This window comes from Anastrepha ludens, chromosome 6 (assembly GCF_028408465.1).
Source record: "Anastrepha ludens isolate Willacy chromosome 6, idAnaLude1.1, whole genome shotgun sequence".
NCBI classification, from domain to species: domain Eukaryota; kingdom Metazoa; phylum Arthropoda; class Insecta; order Diptera; family Tephritidae; genus Anastrepha; species Anastrepha ludens.
Window position 1 is genome coordinate 2,459,844 of NC_071502.1, and position 17,830 is coordinate 2,477,673.

Sequence of the window (17,830 nt, forward strand, 5' to 3'; positions counted from 1 at the left end):
CTCACTCCTTAATTTAGAAGCGAGGATTTAGAGAAAGTTATATCCAAAGATTATCCTCCGTTTTAGAAAATGCTAGTTGGGGGTCCAAACAAATGCTTAAAATCAATCATTTTTATTGTAGAATGGCACCACTGGACTTATGGTTGTTGCTGGACGTGGCTTAACTGTTTTTGTGCGGGAATTTTTGGCTCGCGGTGCAGATGTCCAAGCGGAGGACAATGACAACTGGACAGCACTATTGTGCGCGGCCAAGAATGGCCACTTCGATATCGTACAATTGCTTATCGATAATGGTGCAGATGTTGAGCACCGTGATATGGTAAATTCTTAAATATCGTAGCATAGTTGAGTAGTACCTAACCCTCGTTCTCTCCCCTTATATCTGACAGGGCGGTTGGACGGCGCTAATGTGGGCTGCATATCGTGGTCATACCGATCTGGTGCGCTTTCTGCTGGAGAAGGGCGCAGATGTGAATGTGCATGGCAACTACCATCTGGGCCCACTTCTTTGGGCTGCCGGTCGTGGCTTCAAGGAGATTGTTGACCTCTTGGTGCAACGTGGTGCTAAAGTGAATGTTGGTGATAAGTATGGCACGACTGCGCTTGTGTGGGCGTGCCGTAAAGGCAATGCTGAGATAGTCGATACTCTGCTAAAAGCCGGTGCTAATGTCGACACAGCGGGCATGTATTCGTGGACGCCGCTACTGGTGGCCACTTCGGACGGGCACACAGACTGTGTCACTTCGCTGTTGGAGAAGAGACCCAATGTGAATGCGCTGGACAAGGATGGTATGACGGCGTTGGCGATTGCGAGCCGTGAGGGCTTCCAGGTGAGTGCGAGAGTGTCTGCAATGGAAATACTTTTACTATAATTCCAAAATTGGACTTAAATTCTATGACCACTGCTTCCCTTTTGCAGGAAATTTGCGCTGCTCTAATCGCCGCTGGTGCATACATTAACATACAAGACCGCGCCGGCGATACCCCCCTCATACATGCCGTTAAAGGCGGGCATCGTGGCGTCGTTGAGGCACTGCTGAAAAAGCACGCTGACGTCGATATTCAAGGCAAGGATCGAAAAACAGGTATCTACACGGCGGTGGAGAAGGGTCACACGCATATCGTGAAACTACTTTTATCCACGAATCCCGATCTCGAAGCAGCAACCAAAGATGGTGACACCGCCTTACTGCGTGCCGTGCGTAATCGTAATTTAGAAATCGTGCTAATGCTGCTCGATCGCAAAGCAAAAGTAACGGCAAGTGACAAGCGTGGTGACAGCTGCCTGCACATTGCCATGCGCGCGCGGTCCAAGGCGATCGTTGAGGCTTTGCTGCGTAACCCGAAAAACAGTCAACTATTGTATAGGGCGAATAAGGCTGGTGAGACGCCATACAACATTGATACCATACATCAAAAGACAATACTTGGACAGGTATTCGGTGCTCGGCGACTAAATACAAATGAAGACTCGGAAGGCATGCTCGGCTATGAACTGTACTCATCCGCTTTGGCCGATGTATTGAGTGAGCCCACGCTAACCACACCCATTACGGTGGGTTTGTACGCCAAGTGGGGCAGTGGCAAGAGTTTTCTGCTGAACAAACTCCGCGACGAGATGAACAATTTCGCACGCCAGTGGGCGGAACCACCCATAAAGACTAGTGGACTGCTATTTATTGTGAATTTGCACATCGCTCTGGTGCTAGGCACTATAGTCGGTTTGTCTTCGTGGTCTGCTATGTGGGGTACGATAGCGGCGATACTTTATTTAGTTTTGACCTACCTCCTGCTCGCCAGTATTAAGTACGCTAACAACCACATGGACGTGTATTGGGCCTATTCGGTGCAGCATGGCATTAAAAAGCGTATTGGACGCCTGCGACTTATTCTACAGGTGGCGTTCTGCCATCCGCCAGGTGCGCAAGCGGATGCCCAAGCGAAGCCAGTGCGTTTCCATTTCGCAGAGGCGAGCAGTGCATCGCCGACGGGTGAGGGGGCCGTTACACATATGTTGGCCGCTCTGTTCGAGGCAATCGAATCGCACTATGGTTGGCTTTCGACGCGGTTGTATCGCGCTTTTCGCCCCAAAGCGCTGAAAGCGACGTCTGGATGGCGGTGGCGGCGCATGTGTTGTATGCCGATTGTGATCATCTTCGAGCTGGCTTTATTAACGCTAATAACGGGTATCTCACTCGTGGTGGCATATTTTACATATGCTTCGGACGATGAACAGGAAAGGATACTCGTCTCGATTTATGTGATTTGCGCCGTTTTAGTGACTATTGTCTGCACAAATTTACATATAATGGCCAAGGCGTTCGGTTCGCTGTTTATTTCGCAGGGCCGTCATTTGCGGAGGTCGGTGCGGCATAATGAGGGCGCGCCCCTGACCGCGTTGGGAACGGAAGTGGCACTGATGACAGATATGATTAAGGTAAATAAGATAGACTTAATTTGTTTTGACTTATGGCTTATTGTTGTAAAAACCACCTTGGAAGGTTCAGAATCGCCTCTTTTGACACAGGGATAAATCGAAAGCCAAATCCTCCTGCAGTATCAAATTTACTTTGATGCTCTTAAAGCTTGGATTTATTTTCTAAATTAATATTACTATTTTATGTACCCCCACAGTGCCTCGATGCCTTTACAAATCAACAAAGTCGTCTGGTAGGCGTGGTGGATGCATTGGACTCCTGCGATACGGAGCGTATTCTCTCCGTGCTCAATGCGATACAAACACTGCTCTCCTCACCGAATCGGCCCTTTGTTCTACTCATCGCTGTCGATCCACACGTGATCGCCAAAGCAGCCGAAGCTAACAGTAGACGTCTTTTCACCGAAGGCGGAATTGGCGGACACGATTTCCTACGCAACCTCGTACATTTACCGGTGTATTTGCAAAATTCCGGTTTGCGGAAAGTACAACGCGCCCAAATGACTGCAATGCTCTTCAAACGTAACTACAGTGAATTTCCCAACGAAGATGGGCCGACACTGGGTCATTCGGTTTCAGCGCGTCGCTTGTCGAATGCGTCTGAAATTATGTCAAGTCAAGAGAAACTGCGTTCGTCACATAATCCAGGGCGCAGTGGCGGAAAGAAGTTGCGCTTGTCCGAGTCGGTGGCCAGTTCGATTGGCTCAAATCTACATCGCTTGGGTCAAAATCCGCAAGGTGTACTCGATTTGTCGCGTATGATGCTAACCGATGACTACTTCAGCGATGTGAATCCGCGTAGCATGCGGCGACTCATGAACGTCATCTACATAACAGGTAAATTTAAAAAACATCCATAAACATTAATTGTAGACATTTTATTGTAACGCTTTATTATCTCTTCCATTTTAGTACGCTTACTGAAAGCATTCCAAATAGACTTTAGTTGGTATCGTTTAAGTTCGTGGATAAATTTAACGGAGCAGTGGCCGTTGCGTGCTAGTATGATTGTACTGCAGCACGACAACTTCATGGATTCCTATGACGACAATTTGCCACTACAAGCAGTATATGAAAAGTGCGTACATTACTTTCTCGGCTTAGTTTAGTGCTTATTAAATTTTTGCTTAATATTCACAGAGTACGCCCGAAGATCGCTTGCCTACGCGAAGCTGCGCCTCTACTCGAACTCGATCGTGATGAGCGCAAGTTAGACGCCTTTTTACAGTTGCATAAATCGGATTTGCTCGTGGCGGATTTGCGAATATTCCTGCCCTTCACAATTAATCTCGACCCATACTTGAGAAAAGTATTGAAAGGTGGGTGCAAACACCATTCATATATACAAAATAAATATCACACTTATTTTTATGTTATTAATATTTTCTCATTTCGCAGAGGACCAACAATCAATCGAGGATGAAGGCACGCTAATGCTGCAAAATAAGCCTAGTGTTAACACTGCCGTACGCATACCCCCACCAACGCCTACGTATGTGCCTTCACCTGCTGTTTACCCACCATATCAACTATTCCACAACGATTATGAGATGAGACATCGAAATCCCAGTACGATCTCGGAGAGTGCATTAACGCCCTTGATCGGGTCGCCAAGTGAATCTTTCGCCGTAAGTTGTAAATTTTTAATTAAAAATTAGTAAGTTAAGTTCGAAAAGACACTATGACCTAGAAGATTTGGTTTATCCTAATATCGGGTTCCAAACCACCGATATCCAAGACACACTCCTTAATGAAAGATGAAGAGCTGTGATAGCCGCATTACTAACAACTGCAGGGTTTACTGTAAAAATTCTTAAATATTATCAATCTAATTCAGTCTAGGGCGCACATTCGCACTAAATATGATGAGTGGGCATTCTCTGCAAGCGTGATTGGTTGTGATCAGTGAAGTAGCCTGCAAGCAAACTTAAGTTGGGCCAGTTTTTTGGGTATCCAAAAAGCCTTAATCTACAGAAGCTTCCAATCGCACTTTAATTCTTACCCCATGCTGCCTCGTTAAATTATTGAATCAGGAATCCAGCAAAAGTGCTTATCAATCCTGCGATCGTGAGACAAACTAGTCCCGGTGGTGTGACATCTCAGCCGAAGTGTGACATCATTTTTTTAAGTTTAAGCAGTTATTTAAGTTTTTAAGTGCTTAGTAAAATATTTTAGTAAACAAAAAACGTATTAAATGAGCAAAATAATTACAGGATGACGTGCTGCAGACAAAATTGTCCGACCTAACTGTGGAAGGTGTTATAAGCCTAATCGAACGTGTGGATGATCTGCGTCCCGCTTTACCCAAATTGTCACCAATTCTCAGAGAAAATGCGATTAATGGACGCGTACTGAAGTACTGCGATATTAACGATCTGAAAGGGGTAAGACTTCGCAGCCTCTATTAAAAAATTCCAATTTATTTTAGATGGTACAATAAAAAAAATAATTAACAGGTTTTAGGTCTTAATTTTGGTCACTGGGAGTTGTTCCGGTTGCTTATAAACACGCTGCGAGACTGCGAGAAAATGCAACGCAAATTCAAGCCAACACCTGCGATAGCCGATGTGCCAGCAGCAGCAAACACAGCGGCGCCCAAAGACACCACAGATACACATACCCTGGCGCCTAGTCAGCCGCATTCACGCAAAAATTCCACCACCAGTCACATGGAAAAACAGGTGCGTAGAGAATTAAGCTAGCGAGCAAGGGCTATAAGCTTTAGAATTAGACGATCCCAACATGCTGAAACGGACCATGTGGAGGCAATATTTCTAGGTGCTCCTACAAAAGGCAACACTTTAGAACTACTTGGCTTTTCGACTCATAAAGAGTCGAAATTTTTAGTTTTTTAATGTTAAGAGTGAATTTATGAGTGCTAGAAATATTGCCAAAGAAAAGCCTCGATGTCTCGCACATTTCATTATTGCACATACATATGTACAAAGAAATTCGTTTTCATGCATATTGTAATTTCTTGTTTTGTTTGAAAATCATTCCGAAAATGCAGCCAAAAGTACACGATTATGAGTATCTACAGGTAAAATTCACTACAAGTTGAAGTTCAATCAAACTTATGTATTTTACGGTGCATCCAAATATTTAAACAAGATAATTTTCCTATTCTAGTAAGCTATTTTAAATTACGATTTTCTAAGTGTGTTTTAAATTGTCAACCTGCACGAATCTTTTATTATCATAAATGTAAGTCTGTTCATAGTTAATCCCAGAAACTACTGGAGTAATACCTTTAAGCTGCGCCGAGTACGTTTCTTCAGAAGGTTTTCAAAAATGTGTAACTATTTATTTTGAGTACAACATTCGTACAACGATTCGAATGGTCCGACTTGTCTTTGCCTTTCTATTCCAGTACCTAGATGAAGTTAGTCCAATTTACGGCAACTTTTTGGAAGATTATTTGTGATCTATAAAAACATCTTCGAATATCGGTTTCTATTCGTATGTGTTTCAGGATTCTGTTGAAGATTTTGAATGCAGTTCCAGCCTCGAAAGTTTGGCGATTAAACTTCAATAAATTTTGAAAATTTCAATTCCAGCCTTTTTTAAAATTAACTTTTAGAAAACTATCTTTTTAACTATCTTTAGAAAACTGAAAATAAAATGCTACAAATAGTGACAGACGTAGTGTTTATAGTTTCCATGTTATTATGCCTGTGCCGAGAGGTATTATAATTTGGTTCATAGGAATCGAGATATACCAAAATGCTCAGAATAATAAGAGGAGTCGATTTAGCCATGTGCAAGGTGGGGCAAAATTAAGAAGATTTGATTTTTGCGAATAGTAACGTACGTCAATCATATCTGACATTTGCGAGCTAGAAAGCTGCCGTGCACAAACAGACAATCAACGGAGCGCTGATGATCCAAATAAAGATTTTCTTCGCTCAATACCTTTTTTTTTTTTTTGATTTAGTAAATTTAGAAAAAAATTATTAAAAGAAAAAAATGGCCGTTCAACTTTGCGCCACCTTGTATGTCCGTTCGTCCGTCCGTGCATAGGATATCTCGAGCAGAAATTAAAATATTACAATAAAATTTGTTCTAAGGTAGTGGCTTTTAAAATGAGTGCAGTCGGTCAATAAGCGTGCCCACCTTCCATATAACAGTTGTTTTCAGAAAAGATAAAACATGGAATATCCAACTCAAATTAAATTTACTAAAATGTGCGATACGGACCACAATTAGCCATCTTTACTTGTTTTCCATAAATTTTCGTTATTTCCGAAATTCCATAAGGGGCCAAGGGTCTGGGAATAAACTACTAATGTAAAAATATTTAAAATATTAAGTTTGAAATATATCGAAGTAAGAGCTAAGCGAGGCGGCCGCCGTATGGGTTGGTGCATGACAACCATTCGGAATTCGGAGAGAACGTAGGTTCGAAGCGAAGGGATTGACTGAATTGGTTTTGGAGATCTCTTATTCGTTAATCGGAGCCCCTCTGACTGTTTTTAAAGAGGAATTTCACAACTCATTTCTGAGCAAAGCGTAGAAGAGATGAAGTTCCATTTCCTTGTGTGCTATTTCAAAAACTCTTGGGCCCAATTACAATAGACGCAGTTTTTAAAAGTCCTGGGACTCCACGCCATTCAGGTTAAATGGTTTACCATTCAATTCCCATTGCAGTAGTAGTGGGGGCCTTTCAGAGAAGGAAACTCTTGAGCACCTTTACTTTAAATGTCCGGGTTTGGCAGCTAGACGATTGAAGTCAGTCGAAAGCCGGTGGCAGTGTTCTAACCTAAATCCCATCAATCTTCTCCATTATATCAGCAGCTGTGGTTGGCTGTTGATACCTGCCCGTTGCAGGTATGTTATCAGAACAGCGTTTTAGTGTTGCTTGGGGAGTGCCAGACGGGTACTTCAACCATTTCACCTACTCACCTATCTCAACAATATGGCTAGTGGGAAACTATCAGGATGACAGTTAATAGTTACAGTAAAAACGTTACTAAACGTTTCAAAACTTAAATAAAAGAGGCAAAATTTAATTCTAGGCGCCATTACTTTGGACTTGTTAAATCTCTTTGATGAAAGAATGGGTGCAGATCTTTGATTCATATTCTATGTAAGAGACAATCACACGTGCATACATAAACCTCTGAACCTTCGCAAAAAAAAGTAGATATCTTCCGAGGTTTCTCTCTGCACGTTTCCCAGATTGACAAAATATAGTTAGTGGTTCTGTCTCGCTAATTAATTTGGAATCACATTTGTTGTCACAAATAATTTAAGCTTCCCTATTGTAAGATATACAGTTAAATCGCTATCTCTGACATACATACATACTCGTATATACAAATGTAATTAATAAAAATTGTGCTATCCATTTTCAGTGTTTATAAACTTTTGTAATTCGAATTGATTTGGAGTACTAAATATCCACTTAATTTTCGTGTATTTTTCACTGTTGTTTTACGCCCATTAGTTGCTATAAAGCTTTTTAAAGCCTTATTTTATTGTGTATTAAAACTGAAAAAAAATTTGTTTTTTAATCTTCATTGGTATTACTTTATCGAAAATTAGTTTTCTTTTATCCCTTCAATGGCTCTGTATTAATTTGCTCTCATTAAAGTACGATTTTAATCAAACAACGTTCAAAAATCTTAGGTGTATATATTTTTTTCGAGTTTGTAGTATAACTGTTTTTATTCATATGTGTTGGCGCTCTCTTCCTAACCATCTCCCCCGTGATGCCCTTAATTTTCATAACTTTTTTTCAATTACAGGTTACGCTCGAGGAACAAATGATTTGTGGCGCTCTGCAAACCCTCAACGAGGAGGCTTTCGAAGATGTGGCTAGCAGTGAACGACCCAGTCCATCGGGTTTGCCTACAGGTGAGATGTTAGCTGCAGCTGCACAACTGCAATTAGCGCCTATACGCGAGTCATCGGAATTTGGTTCACCATCCGATGACCTCAAATTTAATCACTTCCTACAGTATGCCAACAATAACAACTACGGCAATTTTCACACACAACAGCACAATCATAGTGGCAGCACGCATTCGCTGCAGAGTATTGGTATTGGTGGTGGTGGTGGTGGTGTTGTTGGTGTTAATAGCGGTATTCATATGGGCAATGGAGGCAGTGGCGTATTACTTAGTGGCGTTAATAATACTGGTAGTGGTGGTGGAATTGGTGGAAGTGGTGGGGTTAGTAGTGATATTTATAAATTGCGTCATAGTATTGTTGGTGATGCCAGCACCCAGGCAGCTGTTCAGATGCTAACAACTGGTGGTCATAGTCACAGCCGCAATCAGCGCCATCATTCGGTCGGCGACGATTTACTCTATGACACGCTAACACCGCAAATGCGATCACCTGTACAGCAACAGTATCAGCAACAGCAACAACAACAACAGCGTAATACAGTACCAACAGTTGTTGTGATTCCAAATACGAATGGCGACCATGACATCAACGATACGTCTCTATAGAAACCCAATGAATAGAAGTGAAATTAGAAATTTCGAAATATCGCAATTTTATGCCATATTTTAGCGCCACAAACATGCAACTTATATTTGACTAAACTCTATATACCATATTTGTATTGTACGACAACCGTCACGACCCAAACAGCACGACCGCGCATTCATTTTTGGCACACCAAACAATCACTCACACATACTTATATATTGTACATAGATGTTTGCTAGTACACTTAATGTCGATAATTAGTTAGCTTCTCATAGTGAATATTTGAAGTCGAGCTGGAACGTTTTAAATTGCAAGTACTCTATAGAGAGTTTTAGTGTAATGTGACTTGAGTGTTGGCAGTCAGCAACGTCCTGTTCAATGTCGACATGTGCTATACGTTCGACATTTTTATGCAAAATCTTGGGTGAATATTTTCTTCTTTACTCATCAATAGGGTACTAAATACTACATTTTAACTTAAACACAATACATTGCCATTTTATAATAGTTACTTAAAAATGGTTAACTATAAATTTCACTTTCCGGCTAACAAACTGAATGTGGTACCTTCAAACCACAACCATTGTGCCGTCAGAAAGATAGTACAGCACTGAAAATGATTCACTAATACATGCATACAAATTATTTTATAATCTCACGACATACCATATTGGCGGCGACCGATAAGTTCGCGGCCTAAGGTGCTAAATGAATGAAAAGTATGGTGTTTTTTATGTATATATAAATATTTTTTGTTTTTCAATGTAGTGCCCTCAAATGCAATACACTTGTCGTAAAATCTTTGTTCCCTGATTTATTTAGCTTATTTTTTAAATTTGAAAAAAAGGGAACAGTCAGTGGGAGCCAAGTCGGGACTGTAAGATGGTTGGCCAACTTGGGTGATTCCTATAGCTTTTAATGCATCGCTCGCCACTTTCCAATCGTCGCTGCTTGTCGAGTGCTGTTAATATTCGCGGTACCCAACACGCGCTTACTTTTTCATGTGCAAATCTTCATATAAACCCTTTCAAATTTGTGCTTTGCTTATCTCTTCATCTGTAGTTCTTCTGTTATCAGCTACAATATAATTTTTCGATCGGCCAATACTCATTTTTCGGCTTTTTTGTCATTTTCTTTGGCTCCCACCTTCGCAGGAGGGCGAGTTCGAGTTCGGTGTCGATCACCCACAACCTCTTCTCGGGCGCATCTCAATAGAGATTGGCTACATCGCCGTGTTGCAAATTAGTGCAATTATATGTATATCGAGCATAGGAAAATTTGAAAGTTGATTGTTTGATTGTTGTAATAACTACAACAAAATACTGCGTATCACATAAATTTTACCCCATGAGCGCCTAGCGCGGGCTAAACTAGAAGAAAACAAATCGGTTAATTTCAAAAGAAATAAGAAAGGTTATGCAGAAGTGATCTGTTTGAGCTATTAAGAAGTTTCAAAATTATAAATTTGCTTAGGTAATGAATTTTTGGACACGACTAGAGTAAATTTATACTCCACTTGTCTTTTAGAACAGTGCGGAAGTGCATGGTTTGTCTGCCTTTTGATACTGAAAATCATGCTGAGTTATTTTTATTACAATTAGGAGGCTTAAAAATAAATAAATAAATAATTGGCGCGTACACTTCTGTTAGCTGTTTGGCCGAGCTCATCCTCCTATTTGTGGTGTGCGTCTTGATGTTGTTCCACAAATGGAGGGACCTACAGTTTCAAGCCGACTCCGAACGGCAGATATTTTTATGACGAGCTTTTTCATGTCAGAAATGTACTCGGCGGCTTGACATTGCCTGCCGAGGGGCGACCGCTATTAGAAAAAACGTTTTCTATCATTAGAAGGCTTGAGTACGTCAAATACTATTAGTGGATTCTCTGAGACTCGGACCGATTGGTGGGAGAGGTTCATCAAATTTTCAATCACATTCCATTTAGGCCATTGCGGACATTCTTATACCTTCATACGCATATGATTATAAAAAATTGCACGATCATTTACTGCATGCAAAATGCAATTGTAGCTCACAATTTCATGTCGATGAGCAAATACAATTTGTTTTTAAATATTTGTCTATGGTGCTGATTTTTATTAAGCTTGAATGTTCAGCATTTTCACGGCTAATGAGAGGCAATTTTTTTTATATTACCCAGAATATTTTTTTCTTGACCTTTATACATACCAACTCCATACATATAACAAACATATTTTAACAGTATTTTTTATTGACTTGAACTAATTCAGTATTTTTATTCTTTACGAATTTATGGCCACACGTTCACACAATCACCACACACATACCCACATACACGCCTGTTATACCTAACATCCGAATTATTCAACTACATTCTGTTGCACACAAATGTTTATTACTAATATATACATACATACATATATCAGCATATAAATTTCTTAAGAATCCACATACTGTAATTGTAGTTCAGCGATGTTTAAATTTGCATCTAGAAAATGAATCAGAAATCGCTTAACAACTTGCGTAAAAGTGCATGTTTAAATGTTTAAGTAAAGAAGAAGTTCGTAAAATATGAGCATATACATATATGTAGTAGGTATATAAATGAGAAATATATTACAAAAATATTATAAAAGATAGAAAATAGATACTAACTATTGGTAGAGTCACACATCAACAATTCTGTAACTAACGTTAGAGCGAACAAAAAACTATTTAGTAGCATATTATATACAAAATATACTAATGTAGAAGCATATTCTTGCTTTTCTGGTAAAAAGTAAAAAGTAAAATAATAATAAAAAGCAATTAAAAATGGTTAAAGGAAAAGTAAATAAATTGTGTTATAGAAACTTAAACCTAGAATTTATCAAAATAATACAATACGGACGATAAAAGTAACAATATATTATAACAACAAAATTAGCAAGAAAAATAAAAACATTGAATAAATCATGCAGCGCTTTGTGTTAGTTTCATTATTTGGGCGAATTGCTGAAAATACTCTGCTGATGCAATTAAAACTCATTAACCATTACTATTATAGTACTCATATTCGTTGCTTATTGCAGTTTTGGCTTTGTGAAGCTGCGCTGCCTTTAGCATTTGTCGCATTTTTCCGTGTTGGTATTGGTGTTGGTGTTGGGCGTTTTACATTTGCTCGCTGCATACATTTTGCGCTGGCGTTTCTTTACGGACTCAATCACAATGAAATTTTCCCTTTTTATTATTGTTACAACAATTTATGCACTACTACATACCTACCTACCTGTACATATGTATGTCCCATGTCAAAATATTAGCTGTCTCTCACATCAGAGCAGTTGCATGTTGCTTTTCCTTCTCAATTTTGCAAAATGTTTATGTATTTCGATTTGATTATTGGTGCGTGTTGTTAGGGCGACTTTAAGAAATGTGCATCGAAGGGATACCTAGGTGGAATAGCAAAATATTGTCTACAGTTATAAACTAATAAATACCTAATAAATATTCATAGATGAGTATCAACTACAACTCAATAATGCACAATATTTCAAAATTGAAATTATTTAAAAGTTAATGACCTAAAGTAGAATATGCACATATGCATGCATATATATATATTTATATGTGTGTGTTTACACTCAAAAGCTGCCAGAAAGTGCTCGCATTCCAAAAACCCATTTCATTCCCAGCTCAGAAAACTGTTTTTTACATGGCTAAATGTACATACATATAGAGCAATATGTATTTAGAATTTATATCTCACAGAAATCTGCCTTCCAACTACCCTGATGGGTCACATTTCTGTGAACTTTGTTTTTATCTGTATGAATAATATCTCAGATTTTTAAATAGATCTACCCACATATTCTATTTGGCATTGACTGAAACTCATTTTTAGTTTCAGTTTAAAATAATGGGAATGATGCTTTTTTGCAGTAGATAAAAAATGGTGTGTCCTTTTGTGTGGCATATCGGCTGTTACTCGTTTGGACTAGTTCGGTCCGAATTCACCAACTTGAAGCTTAAAAATTATGCCTCTTATCCGAAGGCGTTATACAAGTAAATTACGATGTTGATGGAAAAGAATTCAAGAGGCTCAAAAGAGAAAATATATTTTCTCACACCGTATTTGTATAAAAAAGTCATAACCAACTCTGCTATTAATTTTTTTAGCTTGGGTCAATTAAAAAGCGGTAAAAGTAAAAGGGGCAATTTTCTATTGATAGTTTAAGGCAGATTTTTATTTATTAATTTTTTATTTGAAATTTCTGAATTTATTTCTTCTTTCTCAACAGACACTTATTTGTTGTTTTTTCGGACAGACACTTATTCGCATTTTTCGATATACAATAACTTCGATATACAAATAACTTAAAACTTGTAGAATTTTTTGCTTCTAATTTAAAAATAGCTTAAAACTTGTATTTGATTATGAATCGCAATTTTGATCAGCAATAGCGCTAAAAATAGTAAAGTGGCTATCGAGATCAGAGGCTGTTCATTAATATTAAAACATTTTGGTTTTCGCACAGCGTAAGAAAAAAATTGTTTGTTGTTGCAATTTTTATACTTTGCTCACTTTTCAATTGTTGGACACAAGAAAGAAAAGAAAATTTTTTGTGAAGTAAATCAATTTTACACATAACTGAAATTTCTACAACAAACAACACAAATTTAAAAATAGTTGTCTTTCCTAAGAGGCTTGAGTTGGACCCGACCTTTTTAGTGCCAGTAAAGAAGCTCCGCATGTTTATTATACATACACACAATAATAGCACAGCGACACTTTGTTAAGTTTTGACTATTTATTTAAATTTTTTATTTTATAAAAATATCGATTTTACTACAACATAAACCATATAACTCAAAGTTTCGCATTTTGTACAAAATTAAAAAGAAGTCAACAAATTTTCGTTAAAATTTTAAACTTTTTTTAGAAAAATTCTTATGCAGTTTTATAGCCCATTGAATTTTAGTACAATAAGTACTAAAAAATACTAAAGTATAAATAAGTACTAATAAGTTAAAAATGGCTCAAAATTCGCATTGATTTTTGATAATTTGTTTGTTTGTTTGTAGACGGTGTTACACATTTTCTTCCATATAAAAAAATCTCCGAACATTCATTATAAGGAGTAAATGCGCAACGGCGTCGGAGAAAAAAATTATAAAAAATGAAGAAAATTTTGAGTCACGTCGAATTTCTTAGTGCTTATTTATACTTTAGTATTTTTTAGTACTTATTGTGCTGTACATTACTACTGTAATGGACTACGAAACCGCGTATTTTTTTTTTAATTCTGATAGAAAAGTTCGAAAATTTGTCGAATTTTTATATATCTTGTTTAAAGTTTGAAACTTTGATTTACATATAAGATATAAAAACTTAATGGAAATTAAAAACAAAAAGTAAGAAAAGGTGTTAAAACTAAACAAAATATCGCGTTTCTAATTAGCTGTCAACGGCTGTTCATGTATACCTTATAAAATGTGTCTTGTGGTTGGCGATGGACATTGATTCATGTCTAGAGAAGATGATTTTAAGATGCAATTCCATTTTTTATTTCGCGGACTTACTGTTTTCTAGAGGTCCCAGATCATTTAACTCAAGCCAAAAAATGTATGTAAATCACGCAATCTGAAATATGCATAAAGCGGAGTTAAAAAATTACGCTTCCGGTAGAAATATGGACATATAGAAATGTAGTCCGTGTTCTTATAAATTGTAAATAATCCAGTACGCAATATATTCTACTCCATATGAATTTTTCTACTTTTAAACAACTTCTACTTCTTTTTGGACTAGCGAAACTTAGCGAGTTGCTTAGCAGTTAAAACTCACTCAAACTTCTCCGAAGTTTATCAGCTCTTCAGGTGGTGGTGTGTAAAAAACTTGTGTCCTTACCTGTCTCTTAAATATGCAAATTCTAATTTTAAGAACACTTGGGCCCATACTTAACTTACCTACTGTATGCATGCACCTTAATTATCTCCGTAGATTCTGAGCTGCAGCTAATCAATACCCAATCAACCACAATGCCACCAGCGTCACCGGTGGCACAGCGACGCGACTCTATACTGAAGCATCAGAACAGCGTGAAAACTGATAAACACGTCAGCATCAAGCAGGACACCCAAAAGAGTGGCAGCAATAAGTTACAAATGACCTCAAATCTTGAGTATATCTCCGAAAAACCATCCTCGTTGTGCTCGTCTGCCTCAACTCTGCCGTCCAGCGGTTCGACAACGTTAGAGCGGCGGCCCAGTAAAACGGGAACAGGTATAACACGGAAAATGTTTTAATACATTTTCATACCCACTTAAATATATTTTATTTTACGATATTTTTTATGCTCACAGGTCCACGACCCGCTTCGTTGGTCATCACAATGAACGACCACAAAGGCTCACAATTCAAGTTGGTGCGCTCTTCCTCGGTGGACTACGAAGATATCGAGAGCCAAGCGCCGCAAGGCACTGTAAGCAAAATTATACTGGCCGAACACCTGCAGGAGGATGAATCAGCGCCGTTAGTTTTCACTGTACACAAATGAGCAATACTAGGGCCTATCGATGAGGTTGAAACTAAAACTAGGCTGTGGCTAAGGAATGCCTTCACAAACAAAACAAAAAAAAAAGAAACAAAGACATAAGAAAATGGGCCAAATAAGCGGCAAGCGCAAGAGCATCAAAATGTCGCAATGGGAGCACAAAATTGTCGCAATCATTTTTAATTTTCCCAACTAAGTCTATATCAATTTCAACTCTTTTTGTGAACGGTAGTGCTGGCTCCAGTGCATTATTTACAAATTTATGAAAATCGATATTTTTATGTTCGATCTATTTTATATATAAAACAATTTAGCAAAATATTTACTAGGATAATAACTATGCATTGTGGTAGTATACGTATATGAATCTATTTGTGTATGTAATGTAGTATTTAACTGAATGATTTGCAACGATGCCTAAGAATCGAGTGAACCTAAATGTGTATTCAATCGCTTAATTCAAAAGTAAAAATAACAATTAAACCGTTACTATCGTTTGTTGTTGACCTTATTTACCAATAATCTATTAGATAATGAAATACAAATATTATGATAATTGTTGTTGGCGTTGCTCCTCAGCCCCTATCAACCACCATTTCACCAATTAAGTATTGTAGTCGCAGGTATTAATTTTTAAAGTTGAACAAAATAATAAATAAATAAAAAGTGACTGTCACAAAAATATTTACCTAGTATCATATATGTATATGTATGTATATCACATGCACGTACATATGTACGTATGTATATATGTATTTACATAATTGACAAGTTTGAAGCTAAAACAAATTATTTACTTTGTATGTAGTTGATGGAATGACGTTTGGAAATAAATTTTAATTCACAATTACAAAATGCATTCATTATTGAGATTCAGAAAGGCACTTCGTGTACTGGAATACCTAAATGGAGGGAACAAATATTTATTTATTTATTTATTATTAAAGTCAAACATACAACCATAGTTATTTTTGCAATGATGGACCTTAAGAATAGTTTACATAAAAAGATTAACAGTAAAATCAAAGTTAAAATTAAAACTACAGCTAGTGGTAAAGAAGTTGGAGAAGGTATTAAAAAAGGAAATTAAGGTAGTAGTAGGAGTAGGGATTAATTGGAAGAGATTTAAATAATGTGAAACCATGTGAGTACATTCATCAATTTTCGACGAGGTAGCGAAGTAATTTATTTTTGAAGCACGATCTTTCTTTTATACGTTTAATTTTGTAAGGCAAGGTATTCCAAAGACGGACAGGGAACACAAAGTATTGACGTTCAGTCACCAAACAACTGTATTTCATCGGGACTAAGTTTAACGAACGGCAGGACTTTGAAAACATAAGTCGATCTTTGAGGTATCTGGGTTCCAGAGTGTTTATGATCTTCTGGAGTAAAACTAAACATTTAAACCTAAGCAAGTCGTAAAAAGATACGGAAGCAATTTTCTCGCAAAAACAGAAATATGGTCATAACGTTTTTTACGGTAAACGTATCTTGCAATGTTGTTATAAAAAACATTAAGCTTACTACAACACACTATCACAAGGAGTATATAACTGACAACCATACAGTAACGTGGGTAACAAATACGTTTTAGCTAGTAGCAGTCGAATGTTTACTGGTATAAAATGTTGAGTTGTCCATAAATTTCGGAGCATACTCGTACCATAAACTTTACCTATGGCAATGAAGATGTGGTTGATCCATGTCAAAATTCTATTAAGTGTAACCACTAAATTTTTAACAATGTCCACATATTTAATCACAGCGTCATTTAGTTTGACTTCTGTATAGCCATCGAGCTTGATATATGTATTTCTTCATTTGCTTGTGAGACTCAAGTCAGAATTCAAATTACTCATGCAAATATCAATACAGCTAATGGGACAACTAACATATAATTGAAGTCATCGGCATATACATGGACATCACTATATTTAATCACACTGAACAAATCATTAACGTACAAGACAAATAAAAGAGGGCCAAGGATAGAGCCTTGAGGTACACCTCTGGTTACAGGTAGACAGTTGGATCTGGTATTATCACCACATACTGCTTGTAATCGGTCACTAAGATATGTTTCCATAAGAGTTAAAGCCGACGTTGAAACGCTAAATAAGTTTTCAAGCCTCAAGATTAAAAGTTTATGGCTTACGGAGTCAAATGCCTTGGAATGGTCAAGTAGAGTTAGAAAAGTCACATGCTTTTTGTCAATGTTGAGCCTTATGTCATCAGACACTTTTAGGAGTGCTGTGATGTAATTTCTAAAAAAATTAGTTACAAAAATTGGAGATGTCAAGAAATTAAATTTCAAAGGATGAAAAAAGGTAGACTGGTGTGTTTGTTTTACTGCTTAATTCTAACGGGAATGAAATTTTATAAGATGAAAAAAATTAGCTACAGCAGTATGGTGAGAAGATTTTTAATGGTG

General features: G+C 37.6%; 1 protein-coding gene across 6 annotated transcripts in view; it reads left to right on the forward strand.

Moving 5' to 3' along the window:
* The window catches only part of LOC128868175 (kinase D-interacting substrate of 220 kDa B), an 85,841-nt gene extending 69,761 nt beyond the window's left edge, over window positions 1-16,080 (forward strand). For 5 of the 6 annotated variants that reach the window (XM_054109983.1, XM_054109984.1, XM_054109979.1 and 2 more), the window contains 12 exons: window positions 122-319; window positions 390-830; window positions 920-2,437; window positions 2,635-3,274; window positions 3,350-3,515; window positions 3,578-3,756; window positions 3,836-4,065; window positions 4,651-4,821; window positions 4,894-5,118; window positions 8,185-8,293; window positions 14,844-15,125; window positions 15,206-16,080. In XM_054109983.1, coding sequence (XP_053965958.1) covers window positions 122-319; window positions 390-830; window positions 920-2,437; window positions 2,635-3,274; window positions 3,350-3,515; window positions 3,578-3,756; window positions 3,836-4,065; window positions 4,651-4,821; window positions 4,894-5,118; window positions 8,185-8,293; window positions 14,844-15,125; window positions 15,206-15,399 — 4,353 coding nt within the window. In that variant the 3' untranslated portion in view covers window positions 15,400-16,080. Of the gene's footprint in view, window positions 1-121; window positions 320-389; window positions 831-919; window positions 2,438-2,634; window positions 3,275-3,349; window positions 3,516-3,577; window positions 3,757-3,835; window positions 4,066-4,650; window positions 4,822-4,893; window positions 5,119-8,184; window positions 12,057-14,843; window positions 15,126-15,205 lie in introns of those variants that run through there. The other variant, XM_054109978.1, reaches the window with a different exon arrangement.
* Window positions 16,081-17,830: the final 1,750 nt, after the last annotated feature.